General features: G+C 41.3%; 2 protein-coding genes across 2 annotated transcripts in view; one reads left to right on the forward strand and one right to left on the reverse strand.

Moving 5' to 3' along the window:
• The window catches only part of LOC128690033 (protein O-linked-mannose beta-1,2-N-acetylglucosaminyltransferase 1-like), a 96,127-nt gene that overhangs the window by 56,442 nt on the left and 17,471 nt on the right, over positions 1-22,214 (forward strand). The window contains exons 9-13 of the mRNA XM_070088567.1: positions 1,749-1,933; positions 2,729-2,831; positions 2,966-3,040; positions 3,776-3,885; positions 15,996-16,148. Coding sequence (XP_069944668.1) covers positions 1,749-1,933; positions 2,729-2,831; positions 2,966-3,040; positions 3,776-3,885; positions 15,996-16,148 — 626 coding nt within the window. The remainder of the gene's footprint in view (positions 1-1,748; positions 1,934-2,728; positions 2,832-2,965; positions 3,041-3,775; positions 3,886-15,995; positions 16,149-22,214) is intronic.
• Positions 16,806-22,214, reverse strand: part of Cad87A (cadherin 87A) — a 134,775-nt gene continuing 129,366 nt past the window's right edge. The window contains exon 39 of the mRNA XM_070088566.1: positions 16,806-21,011. Within this exon, the coding sequence (XP_069944667.1) occupies positions 20,844-21,011 (168 nt within the window). The 3' untranslated portion in view covers positions 16,806-20,843. The remainder of the gene's footprint in view (positions 21,012-22,214) is intronic.

The raw sequence follows: 22,214 nt of genomic DNA on the forward strand, positions 1-22,214 counted from the left end.
TCGTTCTGTTGGGATCTTAAGTGTCGTAAAAACAGCCTTGTGGTCAGACGATCCAACATAGCCTAGGGGTTGACAAGTGACTATGCCTTCTGCCAGATCACTTACTACTGGGTCAAGGGAGGAGCCAAAGATGTGAGTAGGGAAATCAACAAAGTTTCTCATGTCAAATACTGCAAGAAGGTCATTAAAGTCCCTCTGTATAAGGTGCTGGTTGAGGTCACCAACAATTATTATATGTTAACAGTTGTGTTGTAGCAGAAGGGAGTCAGTATTTTCCATTAGGAAGTTGATGGGGTCTGCATGTTGCCACTGAGGTCTGTACATTACACATGCTAGTACAGAGGTACTAGTGTTTATGCAGAGCTTGAAGAACATCATTTCAAGATGTGTAGGGGTGGCAACATCAATGTGCTGGGCATGAACACTTTTAGAGAAGCACTCAGCAACACCGCCACCTTGCTCTTGCCTGTCTCTTCTCATCCATGAGGTGTAGCCAGCAATTCTTGCAAAATTTTCTGGAGACCCCCCCCCCCTCTCTCTCTCTCTCTATCTATCTATCTCTTTTTTTTTTACACAGGGTTTGACAAGGTTAAGGATCCCTAGCTTTGTTGACAAGCTATTTACAGGTTAAGGATTCCTAACTTTATTGACAAGCTAAGAGTTGTTACTACATCAGCTCATTTGAAAGCATTTTTATTGTTATGAGACATACAAGTAGGGAACAGGATGAAATTGGAGCCATCTGTGGGCCAGCATTTTCATTTGATCAACTGACTTTATCTCGTTGACATCATTATGCTGTACGAATGTGTTCCATATTCGAGTCATCCTGGGTATATATAATCTCAGATGGAGTGATGTTCTGGAGAAGGGTACAGCCAGAGTGAAGTTGCTGCTTTCTGCCCGTCTTGTGGCATAAAAGCTTGTTTCACGATGTCCTCGAAGTGGATCCAAGTGTGGTACTTTGACAATATTGGCCTTGTACATAACAGTAAGGCCTCCCACATCGCTCTCTCACTGTCTCTCTCTCTGTCTCTGTCTCTGTCTCTCTCTCTCTCTCTCTCTCTCTCTCTCTCTCTCTCTCTCTCTCTCTCTCTCTCTCTCTCTCTCTCTCTCTCTCTCTCTCTCTCTCTTGCGTGTGTGTCCCAATTAATATTTGCACTAATAGCTCATTACAGTTGTGACCGGGTGTGGACGTGTGAATTGCTCATTACTCTATATTTTTTTCATGGTTGTAATAATGTATAGACGCGTAGATGATTCATTACCTTTGTACCTTGTTCAGCTATCATAATGAGTCCAGTCCCTGGACCCATTATGTACCTCTGTAATCCTTTGACTACCGCCCACTGGATGGGTGTAGGGTGCATATTAAACTAACAACTGATATTAAAGGAGTTAAAAGTATTTATGGATAAAGAATCGGTTTCAATTAAGGTTTCAACCTTTGATACATAGACGCATTTGAGTGCAACGAGTGTGGCAAATAATTCAGTTTGAAAGGCAGTGGCCCAGTTATTGATGCACGATTCGATTTCTGTAAGACCCATCACTGAGACAGCAGCACTACCAGTTGCACCAGTGGATTGGTGAACAGTAATGTGATCTTTTACAGCCAACCTTTCGCCCACACGGTGGGTTTTTTCAAGTATGAAGCAGATCTGTGACTCGATAAAGCTCACTATGTGGGCGAAACGCTTGTTACTTGACAAACACCTCCTTGTCATCGTTCTTCTCTCTTCCTGCAGACGGCTGACTGGGACTTCTGGATGGAGACGGAGGTTGTGCGAGGTGAGAGAGAGTTGGTGTTGCCGGAGGTGTCGAGGACTTCTCATGGGGGTGTGTCTGGCTCTCACTCCGGTGGTGACCTGGGGAGGTGGTACAGGGATAAACCTCTCTCCCACCTGCCTCACACTCGTCTCAACCTCACCGCGTGAGTACCCCAGGTCACCCCATGTGTATAATTGGGCAAGGTTACCCCTCCAGGCATACATAGGGTTGCTTGCACTGGGTTCCAAAATTCTCATTGAGTAAGGTTCCTTTCCCTCATTATCAATCCTTCTTTCCATCTGTGGTTTATACCCCATATGGGTTTATCACTTGTTCTCAAATACAAGAATTTATTTTTTTTTCTCTCTCAAATGACTTTCATTGACTTCTTCTCTCCATCAATGGAAATAAATCACCGTCTGATTTTTGGGGGTTATCCTAGGTTCTTTACACATACGCTGCTATGTATGGTAATCTATGTAACTGTTTGTGTATACCTGAATAAACTTGCTTCCATCATTCCTTTCTCATCTCTCCTCATTCCCTTATTGTTTTTTTTTTTTTACTGTTATCCCTACTACCTTTCTGTGTTAGTTGTATTTCGCCCTCTTATTACATGTTCTCGTCTTGTTCCCCGTTACTTGCTCATTAATTAGTGTTCCCTATTATATGTTCGCATATTTTTCACAACTCAATCCCTGCTCTCACTTCCTAAATACCTTATTCCCTTTTATTTTCCCATGTTCCCACTCCTTGAGCCCTGTTATTATACTCGAATGGAAGGGAGGAAGACAGGTTTGACCAAAAGGGAAGAGCAGCTCTTAATTCCTAGGCTAGAGAGACCTTATTTCCGTGAATGATCGTTGTTAATGTTCTGTACTCTGGTTACCTCTCCATTAACACCTTTTGATCTTTCTCCTCCCTTCCACCTTTGTAGCCTCTCCTCTGTCTTCCCCAGAGTGAGGAGAGAGACCTATGAAGAGAATATATTGGAAGAGTTGAAGCGAGCTCGGCCTCTCAATGTATCAGACCCCTTCCGTCTCGTGATTCCCATCAATCAGGTGAGCTACTTCCCTAATATCTCTGTATATAAGGCAGGAGGCCTCTAGAGGCGATAAACTGCCTTTTGTCTAAACATAATTGTCAATATATAATATCACTGAAGTATAATGATCTAACAATCATCTCCCAACAGAGTGCAGGTGTCTGGTTGGCCCGGGTCAAGATGAACTACGTTGAAGACAGCAGTGCCTTCAGAATTCTGGCACAGGTAACTGTTCATAATGATTGTTACCTTTAAATCACAGTAATAAGAGTGTTATATCAGAGTGGAGAAATTTTTTTTCTCAATTTGATGTGCTGTTGGAGTGTGAGCATGGTAACATGAGGGGATTCAGGGAAACTGGTTATGTGGACTAGAGGAGGAAATTACAAGGCCTGCACTTTGAAGGATAGCTTGAGATGTTGCAATTCTAAAGGTCATTTGAGCTGGCATATGTGCACTTGGGAAACACAGCTACTGAATGAATGGTGCTCAGTTTTCTTCTTTGACTTTTCCCTGGTAGGAGACGCCCGGTGTGGTAAAGACGGGTCTAACCCGCAAAGGTCGTTCAGTACAGACTTGTAAAAATGATTTGGGAATAACTGTAGGTGTTTAACTTTTTCGGATTAGCACTTAATTTGATTAAAACAGTAATATGACAATGGTTGTATAAGTGGATCAATCCATTTGGCATAATGCCAAACAGGATCAGCAGCAACAGTAGCAGGACTCTGAAGAACCCTACAAAGCCTGGGGTATGGAAGGTAATCAGATACGATTCTAGGAGTGCGAGGGCAGCTATAATTTCTTGGAAAAAGAACCATGCAGCAACATGAAGGTTCCCTACCTTGATTTTTGGGGTGCACCACAGACTGCAGCATTCCTGCACCACACTGGCACTCCTCTACCTGATAACTTCTCCAATCTGGCATTGACAGTTCTCGCTCTGGCACACCCACTCAGGCACTGGAAGTGTGGCACGCTGACGCCCGGGATCACCACTTCGGGCTATGGAGAATCCCATACCAAGGTGTTATTATTTTCATCGTGGGCGTCCCTTACTCCAAGTACAGGTGAGTCAAGATAGCACACAGTACAGTGGAGTACATGGGGAAGGCAGAGAACAGAGATAGTGCAGTTCACACAGAGGATATTTGCCGAGATGAACTATTTTCTTTATCTAGATTAAGATTCATGAAGTATTATCTTGCTTTGTCAGTGTATGAGACAGATAATAACAGGGACCCAAGTGTTGATGAGGCAAACTTCTCGCCTAGAGAGTATGGTTCAAATTAAGAATTGTTGTGACTCGCAAAATCATAGTCTCTCCTCACTTAGCGACATACTCGTTTACCGATGTCTCGGACTTATGAGGGTTCTGACCAGTATTCATACCTAAATGTATATTAGAGCCGATTTCCTCTATTCTGTTTATTTCAGTATAAGAACATAAAAAAGGAACACTGCAAAAGGCCTACTGGCCTATGCGAGGTGGGTCCAATTCTCCCACCGGCTAAAGCCAATGCCTTGACCTAGTGAGGTCAGACACGTCAGTTAAGGGAGGAGCACAGCATACGACCTAGTAGCACAAGCTAGTCAGGTCCAACTCGCACCCACTCGTGTATTTATCCAACCTATTTTTAAAACTACACAACGTCTTAGCATCTATGACAGTACTCGGTTGTTTGTTCCACTCATCCACAACTCTATTACCAAACCAGTGCTTTCCTATATCCTTCCTGAATCTGATTTTTTCCTATTTAATGCCATTGCTGCGAGTCCTGTTTGCTAGATATTTTTAGCACGCTATTTACATCCCCTTTGTTAATTCTTGTTTTCCATTCATACACCTCGATCATATCCTCCCTAATTCTACGCCTTTCTAGAGTGCAGATTCAGGGCCCTCAGTGTATCCTCATAGGGAAGATTTCTGATACATGGGATCAACTTTGTCATCCTCCTTTGTATGTTTTCCAGTGCATTTATATCCATTCTGCAATACAGTGACCAAAACTGCATGGCATAATCTAAATGAGGCCTAACCAAAGATATATAGAGTTGAAGAACAACCTGAGGACTTCTATTATTTATACTTCTTGCTATGAAGCCAAGGATTCTGTTAGCTTTATTGCGAACACTAATGCACTGTTGTCTTGGTTTTAGATTACTGCTAACCAGAACTCCTAAATCCTTTTTGCAATCTTTAATATTAAGATCTACATTATTTAGTTTATATGTGGCATGTCTATATTAAACTGCATCTGCCACTTCTCCGACCACTGGATCAGTCTATGCAAATCATCCTGGAGTTCTCTAATGTCCTCATTAGAATGAATGGGACGGCCTATTTTGGTGTCTTCAGCAAATTTGCTTGTGTCACTATTTATTCCCTCGTTTCTGTTGTTTATATAGATTGTGAACAACAAGGGGCCCAACACTGACCCCTGTGGAACACCACTTGTGATGTACCCCCATTCTGATTTCTCCCCATTTATGCAAACTGTCTGCTGCCTATTTGTCAACCATGCCTCTACCCAGAAAAAAAATTTCTATATTTTTATTTCCCCAATAGCCTCTAATGTGGAACTCTATTGAAAGCCTTACTGAAGTCCATATACGTACACAATATCATATTCAATACCATGATCTACCTCTTCAAATACCTTAGTGAAAAATATTAGTAAATTCGTAAGACAGGAAATGCCCCTTTGTAAAACCGTGATGAGATTCACTAATCAATTTATGCCTTTCAAGATGGCTATGAATTGCTTCGGCAATTATTGATTCCACAAATTTTCCCACTATGGAGGTAAGGCTTATTGGTCTATAGTTCGAAGATAAGGCCCTATCACCTGCTTTGTAAATAGGTATTACATTTGCCATTTTCCACTTATCAGGCACTATGCCAGTTTGTAGTGATATGTTGAAAAGATTAGCCAAAGGTTTGCAAAGTTCTTATTTACATTCCTTTAACACCCTTGCAAACAGTTCATCAGGACCTGGGGATTTGTTAGCTTTTAATTTCTCTATTTGTCTGAGAACCACGTCACTAGTTACCGCAATCGTGCATAGTTTGTTATCGTCCTGTTCTACATAATCTATTACTTCAAGAATATCGCTAGTAATTTTCCTGGGTGAAAACTGATAGGAAGTAGGTATTGAAAATTTCACACATCCTTATTACTATCAGTGATTTGACCAGAGTTACTCTTAAGTGGGCCAATCTTGTCCCTAATCTTACTTCTGTATACCTGAAAGAACCCTTTTGGGGGTAGTCTTCGAATCCCTTGTGACCTTAGCCTCGTAATCCCTTTTAGCTTTTCTTATTTTTTTTTTTATTTCTCTCTGTAACTGAATATATTGATTTCTTAACTGCCCATCCCCTCTTTTGATATACCTATATATGCCTCTCTTTTGACCAATGAGATGGTTTTAATCTATTGTTCATCCATTTGGGATCATTTTTTGTTAGATCTAATTTCCCTGCTCGGAACAAGAGTTGTCTGGGCAGCTAGAACTATACTCTGAAAAAGTCATATTGGCAACCAAGATCACCTACCTGACCCATAGTCAGGACATCCCAATTTAGCCCACCCAGGTAATTTTTCAGTCCCATGAAATCAGCCAAGTGAAAGTCTAGGACAGATTTTATTGCAATTATCTGGGTAATTCCATGATATATTGAAACTAAGTGATTTGTGATCGCTTTCCTCAAGATTATTTAGTGATTTTTTTGTTGGCAAGAACCAGGTAAAGTAGATTGTTTCCTCTAGTTGGTTCTGTCACAGACTATTTTAAAAAGCAATCAAGAAAGTCACTAGACTTAAGATTTCCTGTCACATTGTTCCAATCAATTTGTCTAAAGTTAAAATCTTCCATTATCGCAACATTTTCATATCTAGATGCCTTGTGAATTTCGTCCCATAACAGCTTACTGCACTCCCTATCAAGGTTTGGGGGGCCTATAAATCACACCCAAAATTAATTTGTCATAACCCTCGAGAAACTGTAGCCAAACAGATTCTGTGTCCGTACTAGTACGGCTTACGACCCAGGGTTTTTGACGTACTAGTATGCCTAAATTCTAGCGCCTTCATATCTAGTGGGAGAAAGCTGGTAGGCATACATATGAAAGAATGGGTCTGTGGTCAGTGTGCACAGTATAAAAAAAATCCTGCAGCACACAGTGCATAATGAGAAAAAAAAACTTTGACCGTGTTTTTGGAATAAAACAGCAACTTTGCACTGTATTTTTGTATGGTATTTATTGTTGTATTCTACTTTTCTTGGTCTCATTTTATAGAATGGAAGACATATTACAGAAATTGAGATGATTTTGATTGGTTTTACAATGAAAAGTACCTTGAAATTGAGTTCAAAGTGGCAGAAATGTTCAATTTTTACCAAAGTTCAAAAGTAAACAAATCATGCTAAGCGTCCAATACACGTCAACTGGTGAGTCTAATATTCTTTCACAAGTGCGCTGATATTATTTATACCATTTCTACACTAATGCAGCAGTCTGCATAACAGTAAATCTTCTATTTTTTGTAAGAATAAAAATTGAAAGTGGTAAGCCAAAGAAATATAAGAGGGGCCTAGGGATATGACTGACGAACAGAGAAAATATTTTAGTGCCAGGAATGTCTTTCTTTTTTATTCTGGACCATATTTGGAAATTGGCATCTTTTGAAATTTGTGTGAAATTGGGAAAATTGCTAAATTCTGACCACCGTATTGGATAGTTGAAATCAGTAAATGGGTGGTTTCTTGTACTCATTCAATAGAAAAAATGGAGTTCTAGAGAAATAGTTATGATTTTTATCGACTAGTACACTGGAATTGGCCGAAAATAGGGCTCAAAGTGGGCAAAATCGCTGATGCGTAAACATCGTCAAGACCGCTAACTTCACGAGAGCATAATTCCGTAAGTTTTCCATCAAATTTCATACTTTTGGTGTCATTATGATCGGGAAAAGATTCTCTATCTTTTCATAAGAAAAAATAATTTGGCCGACCTTGAGAACAAGTCTCGGAGAGGGCCTGTCGACCCTCAAAGGGTTAAGGGAGCTAGTCACTCGTTGCCCTCTAATATCTGTTTGTTGATAAATTGCTTTGCCTTTACTAGCAACTTTATTTTGAATATTGTCTTTTAAACATATCCCTGAGGTATCCCAGTGATATCTGCTGTTTTCAACCCTAATGCTGCAGCCTGATTGTTTCCCATAAACACCCATCCCTTTATAATCTATCAGTTTAAAGTCCTAGACTGGTCATAAATTACCCTCTCAGTTGAATTGGTTAATGCAACCACTCCAGCCCCAGAGATGAACCCCATCCCTTGCATACATATCACGTTTGCCATAGAATTTGTCCCAGTTATCAATGAATGGGATTGCAAGTTCCTTGCAGTACCTGTCTAGCCAGCAATTTATACCAATTGCCCTAGACATCCATTCATTGCCCACTCCCTTTCTAGGCATGATGCTACATATGATTGGGATTCCTCCCTTAGACCTGACTGCTTCTATGGCTAACCTGTACTTATCCAGTAGCTACTGTCTCCTGCCCTTCCCAATGTCATTACCCCAGCACTAGACAGATAATGGGCTTGTTCTAATTACCCAACATATTATTATCTAACCTGCTGACTGTCGCCAACACCAGCTCCTGGGAGGCACAGTGTGTGACCTTCCTATCTGTTTACAAAAAGAATGGTCCATATATCTTGCCTGAGAATCTCCTCCTCTTCAAGGGGGGCTCCTTGGCGTGGTGAAGAGGCTCTTGGTCTGAGGAATTAGACCTATCGGTCTTCTTCCTCAGACCGAACCTAATTACCCCCCAATCTCCCCTCCCCTATCCCATCCTCCCCTTTTTCCTTTCCTCCTCCCCCTCCCCACCCCTCCCTTTTGCCCTTCCTCTTTTTGTCCTTTGGGATTTTTCCCACAGGCGCGCTAGTTCCTAGGTAGAGGAAAGGATACCGGGGTCCATCCCATTCCGTTGAGGTTCTTAGTGGTGGCGTAGTTTGCCGTGGAATCTGGATCGCCTGGGGATGTCCCGATCCCTCTCCGGTATCCCGGAGTAGCTTTGGGTGTCTTTCGGGCGACGAGTGTATCTCTGGAAGCCGCCTTTCGGATTCCGGGGGTGGTGGCCGAAGGAGATATGCTTTGTGGCGGATATCCGGCCGCCCTCTCTTTTGTCCACCGAGGTAGCTCGGCAGATGTGAGGTTGCTATCCCGGATTGTTAGTTTACTAGCATGATGGGTAGGGTATGGCACGGGTTCCATGCTGCATCTGCGCTACTTGCGGTGCTGAGGTCCTCTTGGGCGCGGAGGGAGATTTCTGGCCCTTTCATTCCTCCTAGGACCTATCCCTCCCCAGTCCCCCCTTTTTTTTTTCTTTTTTTTCTTTTTTTTTTTTCTTTTCTTCTTTTTTTTTTTCTTAAAAACAAAAAGAAAGAAGTAACCTAACCATGGCAGCCCTAGTCCATGAACCTGGTACCCCCAGGCCCCTTCTGGATACCGCACCCCGTTCTGACCTCGCCTCGTCTTTGGACCACTCTTCAGACATTCCTCATGCCTCTGTACCTATTGCCGGTGCTGTTTCCTCACCCGCTTCAGGTACTGAGGCCTCGACTGACTCCTTCGATTTATCGGACCTTCGCTCTCCTCTGACTATGCTTCCGGCCTCTCCCTCTACGGTGCGGCAATTTTCAAATCGCCGACCCGTTCCACGTCGGACCAACTCTGGTCCCACGCCTAAACGCCAACGACAATTACCTGCTGATGATACTTCTCCACCTTCTCGTTCTTCTCAGAAACGATCGACACATCCTTCACTACCTTTCCACGCTCAGTTTCAGACTGAACAGTGGACTAAATTCTTCACTTTACGACCAACTTCCTCTACTGCCTATCTTTCTGACCATAGTATTGGCAAGGCACTCCTACGCCATGTTGGTAAAGATATTTCTTTTCATGCTCTTAAGAGCGGTACGCGCATCATTACCGTACAGAATGCTACCCAGGCTCATGAGCTCTCTCGTCTTTCCCATATCGATACTGTTCCTGTCACTCTTGAAAAACATCATTCCCTCAATTCTTGTAGTGGTACCGTCATTCTGCCCCATACCATAGTTCAACGAAATTTCCAGACATGTGGCACTGACATTCTAGAACAGCTGGAACTCCAAGATCTCCCAATCCTCAAGGTAGACACTTACGTTCTTCCTGCCCGTGGGCGGAGACGATACCCTAGCAATGTGGCTCGTTTAACTTTTGACAGCCGAGAACTCCCATCCTCAGTTTATATAGCAGGACATCGGTTACAAGTTCGAAAGGTGATCCCTACACCACAACAGTGTAGAAATTGCTGGCGATTTGGCCATCCAGCGAAATATTGCAGATCTATCGCCGAATGCCCAGTCTGTGGTGCCGATGACCATTCTAATACGTCTTGCTATCGTTCTCCCTCTTGCCTTAAGTGTCATGAGGCTCACCCTTCGTACTCTCGCCGTTGTCAGGTCTATTTAAACGAGCGGGAAATCCGTTACCTCAAAGAGACAGAAGGTCTCCCTTATGCCATGGCAGTTTCTCATCTCCGCCTCCAAGGGAGACTCCCACGTGTTTCTTATTCCCGTGTTTCAAAACGTCCCCCCTCTTCTGGTATCCCATCTTCTACACCCACCTCTGTGGTTACCTCTCCCATAATCACTCCTGTATCTAATCCTTTTGCTGTCCTCGGCTCAGACGTCCCTACTTCAACGCCTCAGTCTAATCTCGCTTCTTCGAGTTCTCTCTCACAAGCCTCGGTATCGACGAGACCTCGTACAACACCTCCCAATCGTCCCTCTACTTCTCACAAGTCAAAAAAAGGTCCGGTAACACCTCCTACCCATCTTCCACCTCCTCATTTTACCCTCCCTGTCTCTGTCCCTAGTTCTTCCCCTCTCACTGGCTCAGTTACAAGTGCAGAGGTTCACCCTCCTCCTCGTAATGTACCTTCCTCCCCTGTTCCCTCCCAAGTTTCTTCCTCTTCTGCCACCTCCCAGGTTCCTGCCTCCTCTGTCCCCTGCCACGCTTCTCCAGTTCCCTCCACCCTTTCTACCCCCCCTACCTTGGTACAGTCCAATACAGTTCCAATCTTTACTCATCCTCCCCCTTCCATTCCCAATATTGTCTCCCATACGACATCTCTGAATTCCGAAACACTTGAAGCAATCTCTGAATATATTGCAGAGACCAAACCATCAATGGACACTGATCCACCTTCCGCTCTTTCTCTCTCCTCTGCTCCATCTGCGCAACTCCTTTCTTCACAGCGCACCGTTCCTTCGCTGCTTGAACATTTTCCACTGCCTCCGCATGTGGACTTTTCTAACCCTTCTAGTCCGTAGGAACCCTTACCTGTGGATTTCAAGTATCTTTATCATTGCCAATCATGGCCTATTTACAGTGGAATATACGCGGCCTCAGGGGTAATCGGGGTGAGCTTCAGATGTTACTCTCCCAGTTTGCCCCTGTTGGTGTTTGCTTACAGGAACCAAAATTACACTCTGCTGTTATTTCTCACATCTCAGGCTATAATTTATTGTATTCTTCAGATCCTTTTCCTGATGGGACCTTTAATGAAAGTGCCCTTCTTCTCCGCACTGATATTCCGTACCATCAGCAATTTGTTCATACTTCGCTGCATTACACAGCAGCCCGTATCCACTTACATAGGTGGTATACGCTCTGTTCTTTATATCTCTCTCCTTCTCGGGCATTATCTATTCCGGATTTTGCCTTCCTTGTTTCGTCATTACCGCCACCGATTCTGTTACTTGGTGATTTTAATGCCCACCATTTCCTCTGGGGGGGGGGTCTCACTGTGATTCCCGTGGAATTCAGTTAGAGGCTTTTCTTGCCACCCACCCCCTCCATGTTTTAAATACAGGTACTCACACCCATTTTGATCCTCGGACTCATACTCTCTCTTGCATCGATCTCTCAATCTGCTCTTCCTCCGCCGCATTAGACTTCACTTGGTCTGTTCTCCCGGACTTACATGACAGTGATCATTTCCCAATCATTCTTACTTCCCCTTCATATTCGCCACCTCTTCGCACCCTACGCTGGCAATTTAATCGGGAAAATTGGAACCTTTACTCACACCTAACTGTTTTTAAAGAGGTTCCTTCTTCGTCCTCCATCGATGAGCTTTTACACCTCTTCTCGTCCTCCGTTTTCACCGCAGCTTCTCATTCTATACCCCAAACTTCGGGCAGGCATTCTCAGAAATGCGTGCCTTGGTGGTCTCCTGCTTGTGCTCGTGCAGTACGTTTGAAACGCGCTGCATGGGGCAGGTACCGGTACAATAGAACCACAGAGTGACTCCTTGATTTTAAACAGAAGTGTGCGATCGCTCGCCGTGTCATCCGTGACGCTAAACGCACTTGCTGGCGAAATTATGTCTCCACCATCACCTCTGCTTCCTCTATGAGTGCAGTCTGGAAAAAAGTACGAAAACTGAGTGGTAAATATTCTCCTGACCCGGCTCCTGTTCTGCGGGTTGCCGGTGTTGATATAGCAAACCCACTAGATGTTGCCAATGAAATTGGCAATCATCTGGTCCGTATTTCTCAGGGACTCCATCTATGCCCCTCATTTCTTTCCTCAAAGTCTGCCAGAGAGTTAGCACCCTTGGACTTTTCTTCTCTCAGAGAAGAACAGTATAATGTGCCTTTTACACTCCAAGAACTGGAGGCAACACACTCAGCTTGTCGATCATCGGCAGCTGGGCCCGACGACATTCATATTCATATGCTACAACATTTACATCAGTCAGCCCTTGCAGTCCTATTACGCCTTTACAATCTTATTTGGTCACAAGGAGTTCTTCCACAGCTGGAAATCCGCCATTGTTCTCCCTTTCCGCAAACCAGGCACTACGGGACATGAAACCTCCCACTATCGTCCCATTGCTCTTACCAGTGCAGTTTGCAAAGTAATGGAACGTCTAGTAAATAGACGTTTAGTGTGGTATTTAGAGACACACAACAGTCTCTCCACTCGTCAATATGGCTTTCGTAAGGGACGTTCTACCATAGACCCCTTACTGCGCTTGGATACGTATGTTCGTAATGCCTTTGCGAATAACCACTCAGTTATTGCCATATTTTTTGACCTTGAGAAGGCATATGACACAACTTGGAGGTATAATATTTTAGCCCAAGCCCACTCCTTGGGCCTTCGAGGCAATCTACCATCCTTCCTTAAGAACTTTTTAACTGACAGGCATTTCCGTGTTCGGGTTAATAATGTGCTCTCCCCGGACTTTATCCATGCTGAAGGTGTCCCCCAGGGATGTGTTCTGAGCACAACACTTTTTCTCCTTGCTATTAATGATTTGGCTTCTAGTCTTCCATCAAATATTTGGTCATCACTTTGTTGATGACTTCGCTATTGCCTGTGCAGGCGCTGACTGTCACCTCCTTACAGTTTCTCTCCAACATGCAGTCGACCGTGTTTCCAATTGGGCCACCACACATGGGTTTAAATTTTCCAGCACTAAAACCCACCAAATCACTTTCACTAGACGCTCTGTCATCTCTGATCATCCTTTGTACCTCTATGGCTCCCGTATCCCTGAACGTGATAGTCAAGTTTCTGGGCCTCCTCTTTGATCGTAGGTTATCTTGGAAACCTCACATTACCTCTCTGAAGGCAACTTGTCACAGCCGGCTGAACCTTCTTAAAACCCTTGCTCATCTTTCGTGGGGAGCTGATCGTCGAACCCTCCTTCACCTACATTCCACCCTTATTTTATCGAAACTTGATTATGGTGACCAGATCTATTCAGCGGCATCTCCTGCTACTCTCTCTAGCCTTAACCCCATTCATCACCAAGGATTACGTTTATGCCTTGGTGCTTTTCGCTCTTCCCCTGTCGAAAGCCTCTATGCAGAAGCGAACGTTCCATCCTTATCCGATCGCCGTGATGCCCATTGCCTGCTCTACTACGTACGCTCTCATGATCTCCGCAATCCTTCCATTTCTAGAATGGTCACTGATATTAGTAGACATTCTTTATTTGTTCGCCGCCCCTGCTTACTCCGTCCCTTCTCTCTTCGCCTTCATTCGCTCTTGTCTTCTCTTCAACTACCACCTTTCTATGTACATGTAGCATCTTACTTTTCCCTACCCCCCTGGGAAGTTCCATCTGTTCGAGTCTGTTCTTTCTCCCTCCCTTGCTCGAAAGCCCAACTGTCTACGGTCGCTTCCCGCTCTCTTTTTCTTGACCACTTTCACTCTCATTCTCATGCCATTGCTGTGTACACAGATGGCTCTAAGTCTTCTGACAGCGTAGGATTCGCAGCAGTGTTTCCGGACAGCGCCGTACAAGGGCATTTACTATCTTCGGCTAGTATTTTTACTGCTGAATTATATGCCATCCTTACAGCACTTATCCGTATTGCATCTATGCCTGTGTCATCATTTGTGGTTGTCTCAGACTCCCTTAGTGCTTTACAGGCTATACAAAAATTTGATACACCTCACCCCTTAGTCCTCCGTATCCACCTTTGGCTACGCCGCATCTTTACCAAGCATAAAGATATTGTTTTTTGTTGGGTCCCTGGTCATGTTGACGTACAGGGCAATGAACAGGCAGACACTGCTGCGCGGTCAGCAGTACATGACCTACCAGTTTCTTAGAGGTATTCCATGTACGGACTATTTTGCTGTAATATCTTCCCACCTTCACACCCGTTGGCAACAACGTTGGTCTACTATGCTCGGCAACAAACTTCAGTCTATTAAACCGAGTATAGGTTACTGGCCGTCTTCTTATCACCAGTGTCGAGGTTGGGAGACTACTCTCTCCCGTCTTCGCATTGGCCATACTCGTCTTACTCATGGATATCTCATGGAGAGGCGTCTTGCTCCTCTCTGTGAGAATTGCCAAGCTCCATTATCAGTCAGCCACATTCTGTTGGACTGCCCACTTTATCAACGAGCACGCAGAATTTACCTCTGTCGTCGTCTTCGCCCCGCTGCTCTCTCTTTACCTTCCCTTCTCGCTGATGGACCCACCTTTCATCCGGACTCTCTCATTGACTTTTTGACAACGACTGACTTCACAAATTCTGATACTTTCAGCCCTTTCTACTTCAATCTCTTGCTACCCTCTACCCCCGTACTATCCCCTGCCCCGCTGTTTTCTGTAACCTGCTGATCATCCCCTCTCCCTTCTGCCATCCAATTCCCTTGCTTCCTTCCCTACCCTGCAGCGCTGTATAGCCCTTGTGGCTTAGCGCTTCTTTTTTGATTATAATAATAATAATAATAATAATGAGAATCTCCTACAATTATAATATTCTTATCTTGATTAGCAGGGGAGTCTGTGATACCTTTAACCTCGCTAACTAAGCTACTGAAGTACACTCGTCCTGGAGAACATAGAATCGATTTCCTACCTTCACATCTTCTCTATTAACCCTCCTTATCTCCTTCTTCCTGAGCTGTAAACCACTTGCCACTTAAAGCAGCTGCCACTCTCACAGTACACTACTGTATAAACACTTAAAAATATACCAAAAATGTTAAATGGTGTAAAGGTGACATTGGAACAATATCAAAGATGGTTGACACAAACTACCATTATAGTATTCTCACTTAGCGATGAATTCGTTTAACGACAGGGTCTCAAGAATGGAACTCTTGTTAGGCGAGGAGAGGCTGTAATGCGATAGCAAACTAACTACATTACAGATGGGATTTGAGCCCATGGTGAGAGTCTTAAAACTCCAGGCCAGTGTGTAAGCCACTCAGCCAGCTGGTTAAGATTTATCCAACTAGATATATTTCTACATGCAGTAGTTGGCCTTAAGATTCTCTCAAGGAAGGTTCAGGGGTCGGGGTGAGATTTTGATGCTTCAGAATGTTAGTGTTGTGAATATACTGTACAGTGTTTTATTAATTAAAAAGCACTAAAACTTTCTGGAGATCTTGCATAACTGTAATTGTGATGGACCAGAATATAACTCCATTTAAACTGCAAATCATGCTGATCTTTTCTTCCATGGGCTGTACTGGGGAGGCATAGTTCATAGAAGCACAGTCCATGGAATCCCCCGCAACATGTAGCCCAGTTTTGGGGAACTGACCTTAAGCCACTTTTTTTTTTTTGTATCCCTTGCCAGCTCGCTTGTAGAGGGTGCTGGACAGGTTCTCCACTCAACACCTGCCCTTCATGCTGCCATCCTGAACAAGGGCCTTGAGCTAGAGAATATGTCTTTGGAAGCCCATCAGTCCAATGATTTCCGCCATATCTTAAGCTTGGATGTGGAGGAGAGGTAAGGAAGTTTTTTTTTTTTTTTTTTTTATTTAAAGAAAGTGTGATGCTGTGTCGAGACCAAAAATGTTTGTGGCACATACAGAATAACAGAACCTCAACAATTAGAGCAAATTAATGAAGGTGGGACATCTCAATATATGTACTTGTATTCATGGGAAAATACCATATCTGTAGGGATTAACACTGAGCATAGTACTGCTACTGTAACTACAGTAAGGTAAATACTTTACTGCCAGATGCACAAACTTTTTATCCACAGCTTTCATCTTTTTTTGTTTGTGCGAGAGCAGAAGCTCTAAACTCCTAAGGGTCATAGATTTTTATTATCAAAATTAAAAGGTAAACCTCTAAGGTCATACAGCACTGTTGAAGGGTCATAGAGCCTGCAAGATAATTTGGTTATGCTCAAAGAAAGTTACTAGGTCGAGCATTCTTTTTATTATAAACCAATAATTCAGTTTAAACCTTTGTATGGCTTCATGCTGGTGCTTCAACAATTTACGTAGGTGTCCCGTACAGAAAAATTAGCAGTAGGAGACTTGCCAAACCGAAGACCTCATTCTGTTGCTAAATAACTGTAAAACAAACCCTGTCTATCTAAATATGTATTGCATAAGAAGCAAGTTGTCTGACTGTCAGTGGCAAATAAACAAGATTATTTAATTTCACATTTTATTTTGTTAATTGCACTAATTTGTTATTGTAAGTAATATACAAGGCAGTAGAATTAAATAAGGCACGTTTAGATGGCTAGGATTTGATAAACAAAATTCATGATTAGTAAATATCTGATGTCAAAAATAGAATCATTGAAAGTGATAAGCCTGTATGGATCATACCACACTAGAACCTGACGTCAACAAAACGGACCCAGGTACGATGCAGTAGAAACATTATACGTACATAGGTACTATATGATTAGTTCTGTGGGATAGTTCAGTATTCAGCTATAATGTATTATATACAACATGTGTTGAAATTTCTTGAAATGTAATCTTGTATACATAATGCAAATGAGAAACTTCTTGATGAACATCTGATATTTGAAATTTGCTCGTTCATCTTCGCACATAGAAAATATTTATAAGTAACACAAATTCTGATAGAAAATCAGTCAATGCCTTAAATACAAAATAAATAATCTTGTATTTCATGGAAATTAAATATACATTTCACTAACTTATGAATTAAGGAGTTTCATACTTGATAATTAAATTAATATACTGTATATGATATGATATATATACATAATGAGTGAAGACAAGACAGCATAAGTGTTCATTTAGTAAAGACCATAATTATATAAACCTATTTATAAAACTGCAAAAATTTGATACAATATACACTTTACATATTACAGGTGATTGTTAGAGATACAGGGATCAAAGGTTCCTTTAGTACTTTATGAAGGCTTCAGAGATCTTGAAATAATTTCCAGTACCAGTTTACGAAATAATACTAATGGATAATCTTGGTCGTAGAAGATGCAAAAAGCATCCCTGCTAATGCATGAGTAATCACTGGATCAGCAATAGCTGGTAAATTGATTTTAGCACAATAGCAGTGAACAGGCAAATACTGTATAGATAAGAGCAACTGTTAGCAGTAATTCTTACTGATGGTCCTGTAAGATGTACAGGAATTATGCCAACAAATATAGGCATGAAGACAAGATGCAGAATAAGCTTTATTACACACAATACTCGGTCGATTGTTAAGTCATGACTTGTAAAGTAAAAGGACACACGTGCAACTAATGTGACATTTATTGTGGCAACGTTTCGCTCTCCAGGAGCTTTATCAAGGTAATGGTAATGGCTTGATAAAGCTCCTGGAGAGCGAAACGTTGCCACAATAAATGTCACATTAGTTGCACTTGTGTCCTTTTACTTTACATATTGTCGGTAATTCTACCAACTTTATTACAAGTCATGACTTGATAAAGCTCAATCCTGAGTCAGTCCCATTAAGTTTGTTCCACATTGTCTATATACCCTAATTACACACTGTAACCTTTGCTAAGAAATAAGGTCTTTATTCTTTATTTTGAAAAACACAAACTGCCAAATGCAGCTTTGAATATCACAATTGCAAAAGTTTATTGAAGTACAGGTAGTATGTATTTATGAAATGACAAACCTATGAGGGTCATTCAGCACTGAGTTGGAGAACATTGTCTCGGTAACAGTGACATTGGTTTGGCAAGTAATTACCAATGTTTTGATCATTGTTCCATATACAGTAGTCTCAAACAACCATCACGTCTAGTCAACATTCCTTTCTCTTGTACTCCGTAAATACTGGCAGACAGATGGTTATAATTTCAATAGCATGTTGTCTACCTAAAAGTTAATTTAGTATTTTTACAAAAAACATGTATCCCATGCTTGGGATACAAGTTTTAACTTCAATAATTTACAATTAATAGCTTTAATTATCAATCAGTAAGGTATAAACTGCAGTTAGATAATGTCACATAAGATACTAGTGACATCGGTGATTGTAAAATTACAGATGAATGAAGATTTTCAGTCATTAAGAGAAATTCAGTTTGATGGTACATTTAATATGATTGGAGAACTAACTTGGAAAGTGTGAATTACCAACTTTGGTTAAAGGAAGAAATTAGTGAACACTGAAAAATGCAAGGTGACAAGAGTAAAAGTTTATTATTATTATAATCAAAAAGAAGCGCTAAGCCACAAGGGCTATACAGCTGTAAAAGTTTAGGTAATGAAAGATTGAAGGTCAGAACGAAGGGAGTATGGAAGAAGTAAATGTGTTCATATACTTGGGAGTGGACATGTTGAAAGATAAGGTAGATGGAATGTATGTGGGAAGACAATAATCTATGGAGACAATAAAGAGAATGTATCAAAGGATAGTGGTACTTTTACAGGGGTCTGAGGCATGTTTGGGAACAGTGTGGAGTGATTAAAATGCAGAGATTTTTGTGTAAAAATTAGAAGATTGTGGGCATTACCAAAGGTAAAATTTGCCTCGTAAGGGAAGGCTAGAGAATCTACTTGGAAGATTTTTTTCAATTTGATGATTTTAGGTTACTGAAACAATATAGAAGAAAATTCTCCAGCACATTTTCTGATTTAACTTGGAATAAAATTTTTACAAATGTTCCATTTGTACAATGACAATTTGTTAGTTTACAATACTATACACATAAATATGGACACAAAACTATGGAACATATATATATTGGAGTAGGAAGAGTGGACAATTCCTAGTGCAATATATACCCGTTCTCTTATACTTTTGTATCTGTTCAAGAATACTTCAGTTGAAGGTGTGAATATCCAGACTACCAGTCTTGTGTTTTTTTTGTCTCCATTGCGAGTTCTCGCCCATATAAATATATATTTGGCCAGCAGTAACAGCCTGGTTGATCAAACCCTGACCCACCATGAGACCTGGTCTCAGACCAGGCTATGAGGGCATTGACCCCCAAAACCCCTTCTATGTATACTATATAGGCCCTTGAATGGGCATTTCAGCACTGTGCTGAAATAAGACTGAAATTACAGAACAAAATCCACTAGCTCAGCAGATTTAGAAATTGGCACAGTGTATTGCTTATGGTTATCTTATCTCGTAACACCACTTATGACAATATGCTCCCATCTGTTAGGTTTTCTTGAGTCGACCTGGAGGTCATTCCAAGGGTCAGTGTCCCATGGCCTACGCCTCCCAGTGGATCAGGGCCTGATCAACCAGGTTCTTACTGCTTGCACAATTCAATACAAGACAGTGGTTGCTATATAAAGCAGATAAGAGAGAGTTGACCAGTGACACTGAGGATTATCATCCACTTTGGGTTAAATTCAACACAATGTATATCATATACATATATCAAGAGTCTTAACCATTTTTTGTATATTTTGTTCATTTTCAGTCTAACAATCTTGTCAAAAATATACTGCAGCTATTTTAAACTTAATTCATCTTCCAATCTGGTTAGAATGAAGATTGTTGGGATAAAATACGCTGGTATGAGGAAAATGTCTGCTTTTTCTTTGAATGTTAAAACTGATAAAAGATTAGCAAACCTGCCACATGAAATGTGTAACATTAAATATGGGGATGAACTTGCATGTGGTATGTAAATGAACACTCAAAAATGTGGTTAGACTAGGAATATTTGTCTGCTGTTAGTTACTATTTTAAATTGCATATGTACAATCATTAAAAAAAAAAAAAAATTTTAATATCACACCTTTCAAGATTAGTTAAAAATTATACTGTACATCAGAAAAAACTAATTTTACAAATCCAATACACTTTTAGGATGTATTGGATCTATAACTTTTTTTTTTTTTTTTTTATGAAGTGTCAACAGTCACTTGTGAAATCCAAATTTATTTTGGCATATTGCAATTCACTATACACTTTGAAAGTTGTGGCATGGACCCCAAAAACTTGAGTAAAACATTGAAATATTGTAAACTATTGCTATGTAGCAATAAAAAAATAAAAATTTATATTTTCATATTGTAGTTTAATATTAATGTTTTGCAATTACATTTGATAAGCCTTGATAAATATTATGGAATGTTAAAAAAAATTTTGTAGGGGGAGGGGGGGGGGGGAGAATGCCACTACACCTGAAGAGGGAGATATATAAAAATATTCTCACTTCAAAATACTGTACACTACACTGTTGTATCGCCATATTTTAAGACTATATTAGCTCTGCTACTAGTACTGGCTCCCCTTGGGCATTAAATGCAAGATTCCGGGAATTAGGATGAACGATGGTCGGTTCATCAGGAAGTGGCCTGTTAGCCAAGTCAGGAGGCTGGAAGGTAGACCCAGTGAAAGATGTTCTTAGCTCATGGTAATCACCATTCTGAAAGAAAATAAAAAATATTAAATATTTTCAAAGCATCACATACTTTGTATTTCTATATAAAAATGTTTAAGTTATTACTCGTCAAACTGTAATAAAGATCAAGATCTTATTTCTTTGTAAAGGTTACAATGTGTAATTACAATTTTGGTTTGCTAGCTACAAAGAAAGCTATCATGCTGGGGCACTTCAGGCAGATTAATTCTAATAATACGATTGCAAGCAAATGATGGAATAGGTGAGGATTGAACTCATGGCAAATGAGTCCTAAAACTGTCCTGTGCCATGGGTTCAAACCTCACCCATTCTTTGATTTAGATAAATTATTCAAATTTACATTGCATTTTGTTTTGTATATTGCTAGAAGCCTGATTTTATGTTTTAAGTAATGCATGCCTGTATATATTGTGGAGATCAATAAAAATGCACAGTACACATGCATTTCAATTTCTGCCGGAGCAAAAATATTCATGTACAATCATCCTAATTCTACAGCATTATGTCAGCAGCATTACTTGTGTAGTATACATATACACATTTCTAAACAACATTTACAGGCAGGCTCCCCCTGCACATAGGCCCTCCCTCATAGGCCTATCTCAGATTCAAGCAGGCTTACGAGATAGATGGACAAACAGGCTGGGCTCTTCCATACTTAAATACAACGCCTCTATAACAGCCTACATTTATTTATAAAGAAAGACATTTGCATTTGTTAGACTTTTAATAACCTAAGAGTTTGACTCTTAGGCTATTAAAAATCTCTGACAGTGTAAAATTCTTTTTCCCTTGTTTTCATGTGACTCATTAATACTGTTGACATCCAGTCACTTACGTTTCAACAAGCTTTTTCCTCTAAGCCTGCTGCTTTCTGTGGCTCTTGGCAAGCCACAAGTGATCTCTCAAATGTGGTCAGTTTCAATAGACCACTATGTAGCTAGTTTCAAATGTCTTCCAATTCCACAAAAGGAATAGTCTCACCTACTCTGACCACATCAGTCTCGACTGTTTTCCTCTAATGAATCTTGACAGAGCCCTCTACTTCTGTTTGCACTTACTCTTGCTTAGCAGCAAGAGGACTGAGTCTTCCATTACATGCACTGAATGATCTACATAGGTTCAGTGCTGTTGTAGTCTGAGCAAGGCAATGTTTATGAAGGTGCCCAAGGAAACTGGTTAGCCAGACTGGAGGTAGAAAGCACA

This window comes from Cherax quadricarinatus, chromosome 25 (assembly GCF_038502225.1).
Source record: "Cherax quadricarinatus isolate ZL_2023a chromosome 25, ASM3850222v1, whole genome shotgun sequence".
NCBI lineage: Eukaryota > Metazoa > Arthropoda > Malacostraca > Decapoda > Parastacidae > Cherax > Cherax quadricarinatus.